At 55.5% G+C, this 13937-nt stretch overlaps 1 protein-coding gene across 1 annotated transcript; it reads right to left on the bottom strand.

Moving 5' to 3' along the window:
• Positions 1-2219: 2219 nt before the first annotated feature.
• ISL2 (ISL LIM homeobox 2) lies at positions 2220-7246 on the bottom strand (the record flags this gene model as incomplete). The annotated part of the gene is made up of 6 exons (XM_079699714.1): positions 2220-2336; positions 2735-2902; positions 3514-3797; positions 5616-5878; positions 6155-6344; positions 7189-7246. 6 exons carry the CDS (start codon positions 7244-7246, stop codon positions 2220-2222), a joined length of 1080 nt encoding a protein of 359 aa, XP_079555840.1.
• Between the last annotated feature and the right edge of the window lie 6691 nt (positions 7247-13937).

The raw sequence follows: 13937 nt of genomic DNA on the forward strand, positions 1-13937 counted from the left end.
GTGGGGGGGAAGGGGAGAAACCTGCTGATGGAATTCTGCCATCAGTTCAGCTGAAACACTTACAGCAGCCTCTGGCCATCCAATCAGCCCATGGCTTTTCAACAGAAAGCATCAATTCCTCTATCCAGCGACCACAGATGCCCCCTCAGACACATTTTTCCTTACCAGGAGCTACCTGAGCTAATATTGCAACTATCCCCTACTCAGTAAGGGCATTGCCCTCTTTCAAAACAATTCCTGGACAAAGAAGGAGCTACTTGAGGGTCTCTTAACTTGGAGGGACAAGGAAACCCAATGCCAGAGATTGTTCAAGAGTAGTGGAATCACTGGCAGGCTGGCAGCTTTCTGAGTCCACCAAAAGAGGACTGGTCTGGGAAAAGAATTACCCCAGGCTGCCAAAGGGTTAAATATTTGTGAAGGGTAAAACCTGAGCCTCCCGGTTTTTTGTGCTTGCCCGGGGGCCTGCTGGAGATTCAGTATCTCTTGGTTATTTCCTGCGATCACTAAAGCCAGTTTTCAAGAAAACAAGTCACAGGGGTTTGAAATGTCACACCAAGTGACCTGGGCACGGCATATCCAGGGGCCATTCCCAGCTCCCTCCCACCCGAGCCATCCCCCGCCCCCTGCATTTCGGGTCTGGAAAGAAAATAAACCAAGGACACGCCAGACTGGTTCTGGGTGGACTTATTTTCCCTGGCAGCCTCGATCTTAGCGGGGGCTTGTTGTGGCTCCTTCAGTGTATCGCTTGCAGGTGATGCCAAATGCAGATAAGGAGCCGCCGCACGGCCTTCTCCTCTGTCTAGACGGGGGAATTAATAAATGCAGCGGGATTGATCACGTCGCGCATCCACTCTGGGGACAGCGCCGAGGACGAGCCGTCAAGGCCCCCCTGTTCGCCCCGGGGCGCGCGGGCTGGCCTCGCTGTTCGGCGGCAGGGCCCGGGTGGCAGGCGGGCGAGGCGCCCGGGGGTGGGGGTTCGGGCTTCCAGACCCGCGGGAAAAGAAACGCAGGGGGCGGGGCGAGTGCACCCGGCCGAAAGTGGAGCGAGGGTCGAGGGGGCCTTGAGGGACGCCAGGCTGGGTCCGGCTGCAGGAGCTGAGGCCAGGTTGATACGGAAACGCTGGCCCTAGCCAGCCAAACGGCCGCCATCGGAACATCGCAGGTTTCCCCGCCCAAAAGGGGTCACCCCACCGGCCCGCGGGCTTCTGCCGCGAAACGCCGAGAGTGGGGGGCCCACAGGGAGCGCGCAGGCTTCCAGGAGGTCCTGGGCGCTCACACGCTTCGCTTGGCCTCGCTGGGCCGCACGGGGCGCACGGAGCACAGGGACCCAGCCCCGCCCCGCGCGCGGCGCCCAATCCCCGCCGGGCCCGCCCCTGTCGGCGCGGGAGCACGCGGGCCAGTGGCGCGCGAGGCGCGGGCACCAGCTGTGGGCCCTGCGCGGAGCCTCATCTTCGTTGAAACAAGCCCCAACCCCAACCTGCCTTCGTCCAGCCCTCCCGCTGCACCAACAGCACACAGGAGCAGCATCGATCGGGTTATTATCTTTTTTTATTAAGATCAAAATATTCGTCCCACTATGAACTGGCTGTCCTCACAATAAATAACAATAACTTACGTTTTGTTCGGCAAAGGCTCACACACTCTGTCCTCCGTCGACCGATAATTTAAAACATTTTCAAGGAAAGTCTCGTTTCTACTTTTTTCCGGCAATCATGCGCTTTGGGGGATTGAGTGCCTGTTCCTTTGGATTGCCCCGTCCTCTTCCCCGCTAGAGCCGGGGCGAGGCCACCTGGGAGCGCGGGGCCGGGCGGCGGCAGGTGGCCGCATCCGCGTAGGCGAGCTCGGGGCTGCGCCGGCGCGGGACCTGACCTGCGCGTTCTCCACGCACAAGTGCGTACGTGGGCCGGGGGGCGCGGAAATAGAGCGGCGGCGGCCACGCCGAGCGAGGGAGAAGAGATGGCAGAGCTAACGTTAGCAAACCCAAATTCTGATTTTGTAAAAAGAAAAGTCCTCGGAGCAGGGCTTTCCAGTCTGGTGAAAGCAGGTTGCGTCCCGGCGCTTTTGGCTATCCCGACCGCTTCTCTCAGTCCTCTCTCTTTAAATAGCATTAATAATAATTACAAAGGCGAGAGAGTTTTCGGAGCTGGAATGGCCTGAGCATGGGTAAGTCTCATGCAGGGAGCATGCGAGGTCCGCGGGCTGGCGGGGAAGGGTCCCCCTCACGTTTCCACGGGACTCGGCACCATGCTGTTGGGGGTGTCCGGGAGCTGCGAGGACAGGGAGGTCACGTCGCTGCCGGAGGAGTTGCCTAGGGAGCCAGACTCAGAGAAGGAGACCTGGGGCAGCGGAGACACCGGGAAGGAGCGGGTGAAGAAGCGCCCGAGCTGGTTTTCCCGGGCCACCTACTCCCAAAGGTGTCCCATGGGGACAAGCCACCGGCTGGGAGCAGGCCCTTGGATAAGTCGGCCAGGTCCCCAAGCACACGCAGGGGTATTAGGGTAGGGCTGCGGGTTGGGTAATCCCTCGACCTCCCCTGCGAGCGCTTTAATCCAGGGAGACCTGGGTTAGAGCGAATTAATGAGCCGGGTGCGGTTGCAGCTACCCACCTCCCCCCAATCCCCCCAGCCTCTCATCCCCTGAGAAACCCCCACCCCTTCCCACCTTGGCTAAGTGGCTAAATCCACCCCACCTCCCCCGGAGTCCTGAGTTCGGGGCGGGTAGAGCAGGGCCTCACCAGCTGCTGGAAGGCGGGTTGGTCCAGGTCACTCTGGAGGGCGAACTCGCTGAGCGCTTTCCATGGCGGCTGGTACGTCTGCACCTCGACTGCACTGCCCTGCACGGCGCTCTCGTGACGGATGGGGCTTCCCGCCACCAGGGGCGTCCCGGTCAGTCCCTGCAGGCTCTGCGGGACAAGCAGAAGAGAGGGTGGAAGACGCTCGAATTAGGTCTTGCGTTTCCCGCCATCTTTGAGACTGGGGCCCCAGGCACTGGCACGTGATTTGGAGCCTGAAACGGTTTAGGGGAGGCATACACTTGTCCGCAGCCGAGTGAGCCCGCCTTCTCCAGTGCAAATTCATCGGGCCCAAAAACAGCCACCATAGGCCAGCCTCGGTGCTGGAAGCCAACATGGCAAGGGAACGAACGCGAGGGCTGCGTTCCCATCCCTCTCCAGGTTCGCAGAGGAAAAGTGTTCAAACCGAGTCATGCTGAGAGAAGGACACAACCCGCCCCGACTTGCTGGCTCTGGCAAACATGCCACCTTGAGCTCCGAACTACGCCCCAGACCCCAACTCTGGTCTGCCGCTGGAACTGGGGAAGACCTGACCTCGGATACAATAATTAAGAAGCCTTCAACCCCAAGGTAAGCCTTGCTCTGAAAGCACCAACACACGCTATTGGAGAGTCCAGTTCCCCCTGGATCTCCCGAGAGCCGGCCCAGAAATGGGCACGCAGATGCCGCAGCGCGAACCCGAGGCTCCACCCGATCCGATCCTCCAGCTCCCAGTCTCTCACCGTCTTGTCATTGTGCTGCTGCTGCTGCAGCTGCTTCATGAGGATGGATTTCTTCTTGTCCTTGCACCGCTTGTTCTGGAACCAGACGCGGATGACCCGCGGGCTCAGGCCGGTCATCTCCACCAGCTGCTCCTTCATGAGCGCGTCGGGCCGCGGGTTGGCGGCGTAGCACGTCCGCAGAGTGTGCAGCTGCTTCTCGTTGAGCACGGTCCGCACGCGGGTTGTCTTCTCGGTCTGTTTGTGCACGTGCGGGCGCAGCGAGGGCTGCCGGCCCGATCCCGGGTCTGCAAGGGAGCGAGAGATGAGAGAGTGGCCGCCACTCACTCTCCCTGCGCCCCGCCCCGCGGCGGCCGAGTCCTCCGGGGCCCGATTTCGTTTCTCTTTTATTCCGTTTATTTCGTTTTATTGTTCGTCTTGTCTCCCTTTCCGTCCGTTCGCCCTACCCGGAAAAAGGTGTGCATTTCGTCCCTTCCCTAGTTCCTCCACAGGGCTCCCCGCAGCGATCTCGCCAGCGCGCAAGCTGGGCGTGGGAGTTCCGAGCTAGGCCTGTGCGGGACGGGAGTGGTCGACCCCCGCTGTGCTTCCTCCACTTACCAGACCCTAGGAATGCCCGCGTGGGTTCCGCGGGACGAGGGAAGCCCTCCGGAAGAAGTCGGAGTTTCAGAGGAAGAGGAAGGAGGCGCGCCCGGGACTCTGGAGGGGGAAAGGGGAAGGGGACCCACGCGCCGCCCTGCCTCGGAATTGGGGGGGCTTGTCTCCTGCTCCCGGGTGGCCCCCAAAAGCCCTTCTCCCTGATTCAGAGGCCTCTCGGACAGGGCCAGGCCGTGTGTCGCGAAGACCTGCCCTGGGGCGCGAGTGGGCCTCCAGGGCCTGGAACGGTTCCTTTCTGCCAGCCCTCGGGCCTCGGCCCGCCGGGTCTCCTCCCTCAAGGCTCCGGGTTCCCTGGCCCAGCGGCCGCCCTCCCGGCCCGCGCGCAGCCGCTGGCACTTTCCTCACTTGGCCTTGGGTTCTCTCAACCCCAGGTTAAGTAGAATCGGGTATTTAGAGCCGGATCCCCGCGGCCCACAACCCGCAGCAAACAAAAGGGAGCCCCTCCGACACCCGAGACCAGGGTGCCCTCAACACTGGCTTCATCCTTTTTCGCACTCCCATCTGAACCAGGTTTGGATACAAGTCTCACTGTTTCAATTTATATCCCCTTCCGGGCATATCTAGATCTGGATAAATATTTACAAATAGCCCATCTAGCCCAATTTTCTCATTCTATACGGGAATAAAGGGAGGAGCAGAGGAAGTGGGAGCACTTCTAGCGCACAGCACCCAGAGGCTCAGCCTGGCCTAGAGATTGGTACTTCAGGTCTGTGGCTACTTGCTGGTAACTGCTCAGCCAGAGTCACTGTTCCTACCCAGTAACCACACACTTAGAACCCAACTCTGGGCATCTCCTGATTAGGACCCAGAGCATCCCCTGAGGTGTATGATCCCTGAGTCCACTGTACGTCCACTCCTTCCCCACCGAGAAACGTTTGGCTAAGTTGTTCATCAAACTGGGCCTCAAAATACAAATGCAGACACTAGCTCTTTGTTGAGTGGTTAGCCTTCAGAGCTGTCCTTACGGGTGGGCTTCTGGCTGGCTGAACCCACCTCTAGGCTGGGAACTGTATTCCTTACACACATACCCCCAGGCAAACCTATCTTTTCTCCCTGACAACACACATACTGCTTGAAATTCCGAGTACAAGTTCCATAGACAAAGTCACCACTTCAGATTCCCCGTGGTCATTCACCTTCCTGCTCCTACTACTGTGTTCCACATATTCCTGATCACGGAGAACACAATTCCCCCACTATTCTGCACACTCATACACACAATCCCGGCTCACGTTTACCCACACGCAATTTTTCCCCGTCACACGAACACACACTCAGCCGCGTTCCTAACACAGGGTTCTGCACTCACCCAGAAAACCCCACACTGCAGGCAAACGGAAATACACCCAAGTGACAACTTTTCGTCCGATCACAACCACCCCCATGCGAACACACACACCCATGCACTCACTCCCGAGCCGGCGGCGCAGTACCGGGCGCAAGAGGCTTACCTGGCAGATGCAGGCCGCGGGCGCCGGGGAGCGGGCCGGGGCTGCGCGGGCTGCCGGCCGCGGCGCGCTCGAGCAGGAGGCCGTGGTCGGTGCGGCAGAGCAGCTCGTGCTCCCGCAGCGAGAACTCGTCGCCGGGCAGCAGCTGGCGGCTGCACACGGAACAGCGGAAACACTCGATGTGGTACACGCTGTCCCGCGCCCGCATCACCAGATCGCTGCTGCTGAAGCCCACCTGGCACTTGGCGCACTTGATGCCGAAGAGCCTGCGGGCCCAAGGCACGGGCGGTGTCAGCACGGGGCCTGTGGCCGGCCTCGCCTGCCGGGCTGCTACCCACCCCGGGCACGCGAGCCCAGGACGCTTTGTGGCCCAGAGGGAGGCTGCGAGGACCTCGGGGGGTTCCCAGGCCAGGAGGTGTGCGGCGGCACGCGTTCGGGGTGGGGGCCGTGTTCTCCCCGCGCCGGGGCGCGCGGACGGCCCGCCATCCTCGAGCCCCGGCCCCAGCGGGCGGTGGCGCAGCCCGGGCTCTCGCGGGCCTCACCTGACGTAGTCCCGCTTGCAGTAGGTCTTCCCGTCTCTCACGAAGCACGTGCACGTCTCGTCCAGGTACTGGCTGCACTCGGCGCACTTGAGGCAGGCGGCGTGCCATTCGAGGTCGGGCGACACCCGCAGGATAAACTGGTCGTGGATTTGACTCCCGCAGCCCACGCACATGGCCGTCCCGGGCTTCTCTGCCGGGGAAGGGCGCGGGGCCCGCGTCAGGCCTGGCTGCCCGGACCCCTACCGAGGCCGCTCCAGCCCCAACCCAACCCGCTGGCGTTCTCGCTCTCGCTCTCTTTCAAGACTTGCGACCACAAGAAAAAGGAAATGGGCTTTCCAAAGGTCCAGACAATTGGAAACGAAAAAACAAAATCTTCTGAATTTGCGAAGGCTTTCTGTCTTCCCCCACCCACCTCCCCGATTTTTTTCGCTATTACATTCACTTGGACACAGGCGTTTTATCGATATATCTTGTAACTAAAATATAACAAGTCAGTGAGAAGAAAGAGTAAATAGACATTTAAACCCTGCGGACGCCACACTATCAATACTGGACGGTGATGTTCCGGCATTGCCGTCCGCACACTCCCTCTCACAGCGACTCCCTCCTATACCAACACAGACACATCAGCTTTCGGCGGAGTCTCCGCTCATCCTCTTTGACATTTCTTAGTTTAAGAAAGCTAGAGAAATCTTTATTTGAAAGGCCGAAAGACAAGCAAGCAAGCAAGCAAACAAAAAAACCCCCACATCCCTAAATCAAACCTATTGCCTTAGCGCAAAACAGAAGCAGATTTCACAGCCTGAGGTCAGCCTAGCAGGCTTGAGAAAGAGTGTTTAATTATAAACTAAAACAACAGGATTCCAACGGATAAGCGGTCCTGCAGGAAAATGCATTCGTTTTCTTTTTTTTCTCTCCCAGTGTCCTGTCAAATAGAAGCCACTTGTAGAATCCACTAAACATTCTTCTGCATTAGAAATATTGCATATTAAGCACACACACATAACAACGCACACACACACAGGAAGACTTACTCTTGGAATGATCCCCCATAGTACCCAGAAAAGGATAATGAAAAATAATATCCACCATGCAGAAAAGAGATGTGCGCAAAGCGTGCGGCCAGGGGCAGAAGGACGAAGGTCGCGCGCCCAGCCTCGGCTCTTTTGCTAACTAACTCCTCCTGCCCCGCGGAGTTGAAGGAGCGATTCCGCACCGGCCCGTACGCAGCATGACGTCAGCACGCATTCACCCGTGGCCGGAGCTGGGGGCGGGACCTGTGGCGTCACGAAGCTTCCCCAGAACCGCTGGGGATGCAGGGGAGGTGTTGGGGACCTGGGGGCTGATGGGCGGGGTAGATTGGGTGGAAGGCGGGGGTGACGGAGGATTGGCTGGGAGGAAATGGGCTAACCCTGATTGGCCCAGAGTGAACAATGGAGCGCAGCCCCCTCCCCCGAAATGTACAAGGATCCTCACTCTGGCGCTGGGTCCGGCTATCCCGGCTGGACCTTGTGTCACTGCTGAGCTGTCTCTGCTGCCGCCGCAGCTCTGAGCTTCCTCTTGGACTTGCGGTGCGGTCTCCCCAGGCGCGCTCGAGCAGGGTGATGGATACCTGGGGGAGTGAAGGGGGGCCTGTCCTTTAGATGCTCCCTTGTTTCATTAAAAAAAAAAAAATCCACTCTCTTAGGACGAGAGCTGGGGGGAAGGGTGGTCTGTTTGGACAAGACCTTCACCGTCCCGCCGGTCACCGTTCTCCTCTCAGGCGCCTTTGTTCTCAGGGTCCAAGCTAGAGAGAGAGGTTAAGGGTTTGGATAAACTCTGTTTAGACTTCCCCACCCGTCCGCCTGTGGAAAACTTCTCCCAGTTGGAGCGTTAGGTGGGTAACGCCAGAACGCAGAATCCGAAGACGATCACCGGGTCCAGATTCGGGCCTTGACTTGCATTTGGGGCGGGAGTGTAATTTGACACGGACTCCCCCATTCTTTCCCCATTCGAATAGCACAGCTCCTTCTAGGAACAAGGCTGGGGTCGAATGTGTGTCTCACTTCCAGAATAAATGATATTTATAAACTCTTCTGTTTTATTTCACAAACCAACTGCAACGCAAATAATCAGAAACAAATGTGGCGCGCGGGGTAATTTACTATCTGTGTAGCGGCTTGTCGTTCCGTAGAAAACCCGCGACTTCTGAGCAGAGTCCAGGCATTTTTCTTTCAAAGAAATCTCTGTGGGTTTTGTTTGAAAGGGTTCAAGAACTGGCCCATGAATTATAAATAACATTTATCCAACCATGGTGGCTGTCGTTGTTTTCCCATTAAAAGGTGTACCAAGAACTTGGTGCGCGATGGGACGCAGGTGGGCGCCTGGGAATAAAATGTCTCCACGGGAACCCCAGATCCCGGCCCATGTCGGCCTGAGGGCGCGGTCGAGCTCGGCGGCCCTTCTGCTAAAAACCTAGGGCTTGTTGGCCCCACACTCTGGGCTGCTCACCGTGAAATGGGTGCAGCCAAGCGCGCAAGGAGGGGCTTTGCGCAGAGCTGGGGCTAGGCCCTCAGCGCACACTGAACTCACTACTGGATGATGGCCCGACACCCAGCGCTGTGCTGAGCGCTTCACGTGGTGGCCCCGTCTGTGATGGCCCGCCACCCAGCGCTGTGCTGAGCGCTTCACGTGGTGGCCCCGTCTGTCTTGTAAGGCTTTTAACCACTGCCACTACCTTTGGAACGCCTGGTCTTTCTCACTCGTCTGGTTCTTCAGTACAGCTTACCAGCCGCTGTGCCAACAGGCCATTTCTTGCGTCTTTGGCCACTAGTGCCCCAAACAGCGCTCGTCCTGAGTGTGTGTGGAGCATGTCGGGGTGGGCACAATGCTGCGTGTCTATGAAAATAAACAGGGTTGAGGAGAGAGGGAGCAGGTATAGGTGGGTATGTCTGCACCGGGCCACTCTGTGACCTCAGGCATTTTATTTTACTTCTCTGACCCTCGGTTTCCTCATCTGTAAAATGAGGGATAAAAATAATATCTACCTCTACCATCGTAAGAATTAAAGCATTCTCTGGAAAAGGATTAGAACAATATCTAAGTAAGTGCAATACATGGTAACTATGATAATCACAATTATGGCTGTATCTTTGTGTTGGGAGCCTCTATGTATGCTGTGCCTTTCCTGTGTGTGGTGCCTGCGTGCCTCTGGGCGTGGAGGGGAGGTCTACGTATATCTGTGTGTGTGTGTCATCTGATGATTTCTTTGTGCATTTCCATGTGTGCTTGCTCTGTGTGTGTCTCCTGTGGGGATGGAGGATCAGAAACTGTGGTCTGAGTGCAGAATTTGTGTACAATTGATGTCTGTGTATCTGGGTGCCGTCTCAGAATGGGGAGGAGGTTTGTGGTAGGTGTGCTTCCCTAGTGAACTAGGAGGTGCTCCTGGCCGGTTGGCCTCTCTCTCCAGCCACTCTGGGCCTGGCCAGACTGTCAGCACCCAACTAGGAGCAAGCAAATCAATTAATTCAATGGCACAGGCAGCCAGGAGGGGGAGGCTCTGGGTTGGAATCCTAGGTCCAGACTTTTAACACTCTCCTGCCAAGAGGAGAAATTCCTCCTTACCAGAAAAAAGCCAATTCTTTGAGACCCTATTAGGGAGGATGGGGGAGATGGTGATTTCTCCTGGGATGTCAGGTAGCTGGGTCAAGAACTAATATTTCTTTAGTCTCCATTATGTGCAAATCCCCTGTTATTATCCTATTAGGTCTTTACCTCAATGTTATGAAGTGGGTAGTATTAGATTCATTTAGTCCATGAGGAAACTGACGCTTAGGGAGGTGACATGATTGCTTCTGGTCACAGGGTAAGTCTGAGCTGGCATTCAAAGCAGGTCTGCCTGGCTCCATCTCCCTTGCTTCTTTCACTGTGCGGTTGAAGACCCACATGGGTGTGGTTCCATCACTCACCAGCTTCACTTCTCTGGAGCTGTGAAACCACGGACCAGTTTCAGGATCCCTCCGTGTGGGTCTCCTGGGCCACAACCATCCTTGGGAGACCAGCACTGGAGTGAGAGAAGTGAAAATCCTCTTCCCCCGGCACAGCCACAAGGCACCATTGATCTGGCCCTGCCCTGGTTCTCTGCTTCCTGGCTGCTCCCAGGGTCCCCTTCTCCATGTCCCAGGCTACAGCACACGGGAGATCTGGGAGCCTCCCTTCCTGGGCTTTAGAGCACTCTCTATCCTTACTGGGAATAGCAGCTTGAGCTCCATAGCTCTGTATTATCCCATAAACTAACCCCGGCTATGACCCTCTTCCTCGGAAGACTGCAGAAGCACAAAGAAGTCTCTCTGGATTCCTTCTCCCCAAACCTCCCCCCATCCCATCTCTGTTGCCTTAAACTCTACTCACAATTCCCCTGAAAGATAGGCTTACCGTGCAGAAATCCTTGAGAAATCACAGAACATGTGGTCATTCACGATACAGGGATAGCAGCTCCTACCCTGGAAACAAGTCCTGAAAGAAAGAGCAGGAAAGCACTAGGCATGGGGCCAGGGCCTAGGAGCAGATCACAAAGCAGGCCAGGTCACCTAAAGCAAACCAGGCTTTATTATTTTACAGTTTTGCTTAGTCAATCCTCCGTTCTTCCTTCCTTCTAGAACTCTAGAACGAAAACGCTGGAAGACCCTTTGGAGACTTTCTCTTTCAGACCCTTGTTTGACAGAGAAAAATCTGCAGCCCAGAGAGGTGGTCATCCTCGCCCAGCCTGCCCATCCTCAAGCTCAGAGCCCCCACACAGCTCCTACAGGCCCACATGTGCGCACACACGCTCCATTTCCTTCCCCCCTAACCGCCTTCCTGTTCTTACCCACTCAGGAAAGCTTTACCTGCCAGGAGATGTTTTGTCTCCTATTTGTCATGGAAATGCCTATGTGGGAAGGAATGTGGGGCTTAACCTATATCTTCAGTATCATCATCATCGTCATGGCTAACATATAGGACTCTCACTTGGGGCCACCTTCACACACATGACTGCCTGTATGCTCACAACAATTTCAGGAAGGAGTTACTATTGTTAAAAGTATCCTCATTTCACAGATAAGGACATTGAGGCTTGGAGAAGTTAAGTAATTTGTCCCAGGTTACATAGCTGGTGGAGCCAGGACTTCAGCCAGGCTCTCTGCCTCCAGAGCTTGCTGGTGGAATCATTACACTATCTTGCCTCTGGATCACTCACAAAGGGCATGTCACAGGCATAGTGCCCACCCAACACAAAGGAAGCTGTTGCTAGTGATGGGAGCATTAATCCCACTGTGAGTATCAGAGAGGAAACCGAGGGCCAATGACCTGTCATCTAGCATACAAGTGACAGAAATGGAGCTGGATGCCAGGTTCCCCTGGCCCAGACCAGGGGTCTTCCTGCTGGAGTCCTTTGGGATGGGATTCTGTTATTGCCCACCTGAGGACCAGGCCTCCTCCTCTGCCTCCTGCCTCCATCCCCCTCCCACCCCATGACCTTGGCCTCTACTCTTCTCCAAAGGCAGTTGGAGACATTGTACAGAATAGGCCAGAAAGGGTCTCAGCATCCCCAACATCACCGCCATAGGCTTCTGAGAGCTCGACTTTGGGGGAGTTGGGCACCATGTTTCAGAGACAGCAACTAAGATCCAGGAAGAGAAAGAAACCTGGCAAATCAGAGTCAGACTCCAGGCCTCCGATATCCAAGCCCGTCCTCTCTCCCCAGGCTCTCTTGCCTGACCCCCACCAACTTCCTTTGAGCAAACAGGTATCCAGTGACTGCCAGGTCCCTCTCCCTCTTTCCTGAGCCCCTTTCTCCCTCCCTAACATTCACTGAGCCCTTGCTGCAGTCCAGGCCCTGGGCTAAGCAATCGTAGAAGGTCTCATTTAAAGCTCCCAACAACCCACAGGGCAGGATGGGCTACATAATTTGCAGATACCTGTGCAAAATGAAATGCGGGGCCCCTCACTCGAAAATTAGTAACAATTTCAAGACAACAATGGCAGAATATGAAACCAAGCATGGGGCCCCATGGACTGTACCGGTTGCATCCCATGAAGCCAACTCTGCCTCTGAGGCATTGAGGCAGGTCCTCTTACCATCTTCCAGCAGTTCAGAAATGAATAAATTAATAACCTTCATGAGTTAATACAACTAATGAGAGATGGGACTGAGACTCAAGCCCACTAGTCCATGAGACTAGTTATGAACTTGTGCTACTTGAGTCTATCCAGATGGGAATGAACTTATTTGTTTGTTTGTTACTTTGTTTATAGTGGACATGTGCCAGGGTCATTCTGTATTAAGAAACCCACAGTCTCTAGCACTCTTTTCCTTGCGGGATCAATATGGTCATTACAGAAGGATGAGAAAAATTAACCCTTAAAAAAAAAAACCACATGGGAGCCTTTGTTTCTTTCCAAAGCACACCCTGGTAGCCACAGGGATAAACCGCCAAGCCCAGATCTCAGGAAGGGAGGGGGTAATAGGAAGGAGCTGTGCTGATGCCTTTTGGGACAGTTGCATTTTTCCCATCTTTCCAGAAGGGGGAACCCCAGCTGGCTCAGTGTGGCCTGGGAGTGGTTCTGAGCAGTCTGACCCAGGGCACTGGCATTCCTGGCTGCTTCTGCCAGCCTGCAGACTCACAGGGCCTACCTTCTAGGGTTCGGTTTTTTTCTATCACTATCCCTCCCCTTGCCGAGATCTGGATACTGGGCAAAATGAGAAAGAAAGGGAGGGAAGGAAAGAGGGAGAGACTGAGCTCCAAAAGGAATAGATTAACCAAACCAGGATTGGGTGGTTTTGCAGAGATGCCAGCCTCTTGCCAAATGGGCCAGGCTTGGGGCTGGGGCCCTGGTTGGACAAGGTGCCTTCACTGAAACAAGGCAGCCCAGTAGAGAGAAGAGGAAGATGATGGTAGGTGACACAGAGTCTCTCCTTGATCAAACTTTAGCCAGCCTCCTCTAAGTTCTTTCTCAACTAGACCTCTGTCTTAGCCTATGAAGATTTGAGCAAAACACTAACATAGTTTATAATGCCTCAAGGCCACATCCCTAGGATGACCCCAGCCCCGCTTAAAGTGCTTGCCTGAAAAAAGCTCAAGGCTGCTGAAAGAATTTACTTTTTGTTCCATCCAACACCTTAAGATAGGGCCAGTGTCTCCCAACCTCTGTGGGAGGGTAGGAGCCTACCTTGGATAAGCACCAGTTAGCAAACCCCGATGGATTTCTCACAGACCAACCCCTGATTCCTGCCTTTTATAATTTTTCACTTTGCTGACTCTTCTGAGCCCCCACTCATCCCCCTCCCTGTTGCCTCATTCTCCCTTTACAATTCCCATCACCTCCGTACAAATCGAAGTTGAGTTCGGTTCATGTGGGACTCTTCTCCCTGTTGCAATAGATATTACTAATTAAAATGTGTCCTTGACTCTTTACCTAGTGTCCAGCTTTGTTCACCTTTGACTTAGGGTCAGCAGTGGGAAGAGGGCTACCACAGAGCTGAGAACCAGAGCTGCAACAGGAACACCAAGAAGGGAGCACAGAACGGGATGACTGGAAAGGCTTCTTGGAGCCCACGGCAAATCATCTGAGCCCTGTAGGATGAGTATGATTCTTCCAAGCAGAAAAGGAGCAGGAAGGTCTGCTTGGAAGAGGGAACAGTCTCGAAGACAGAGGGAGGAGATGAGTGAGTCGAGTGCATTTTGGGGAAAATGTGAGCAGCTGGGAGAGGCAGGAATGAATCAGGGCAGTGGCACAGGCAAAGCCCCGTAGAGACAGGGAAGAC

The sequence above is a fragment of the Hyperoodon ampullatus genome, assembly GCF_949752795.1.
Source record: "Hyperoodon ampullatus genome assembly, chromosome: 3".
NCBI lineage: Eukaryota > Metazoa > Chordata > Mammalia > Artiodactyla > Ziphiidae > Hyperoodon > Hyperoodon ampullatus.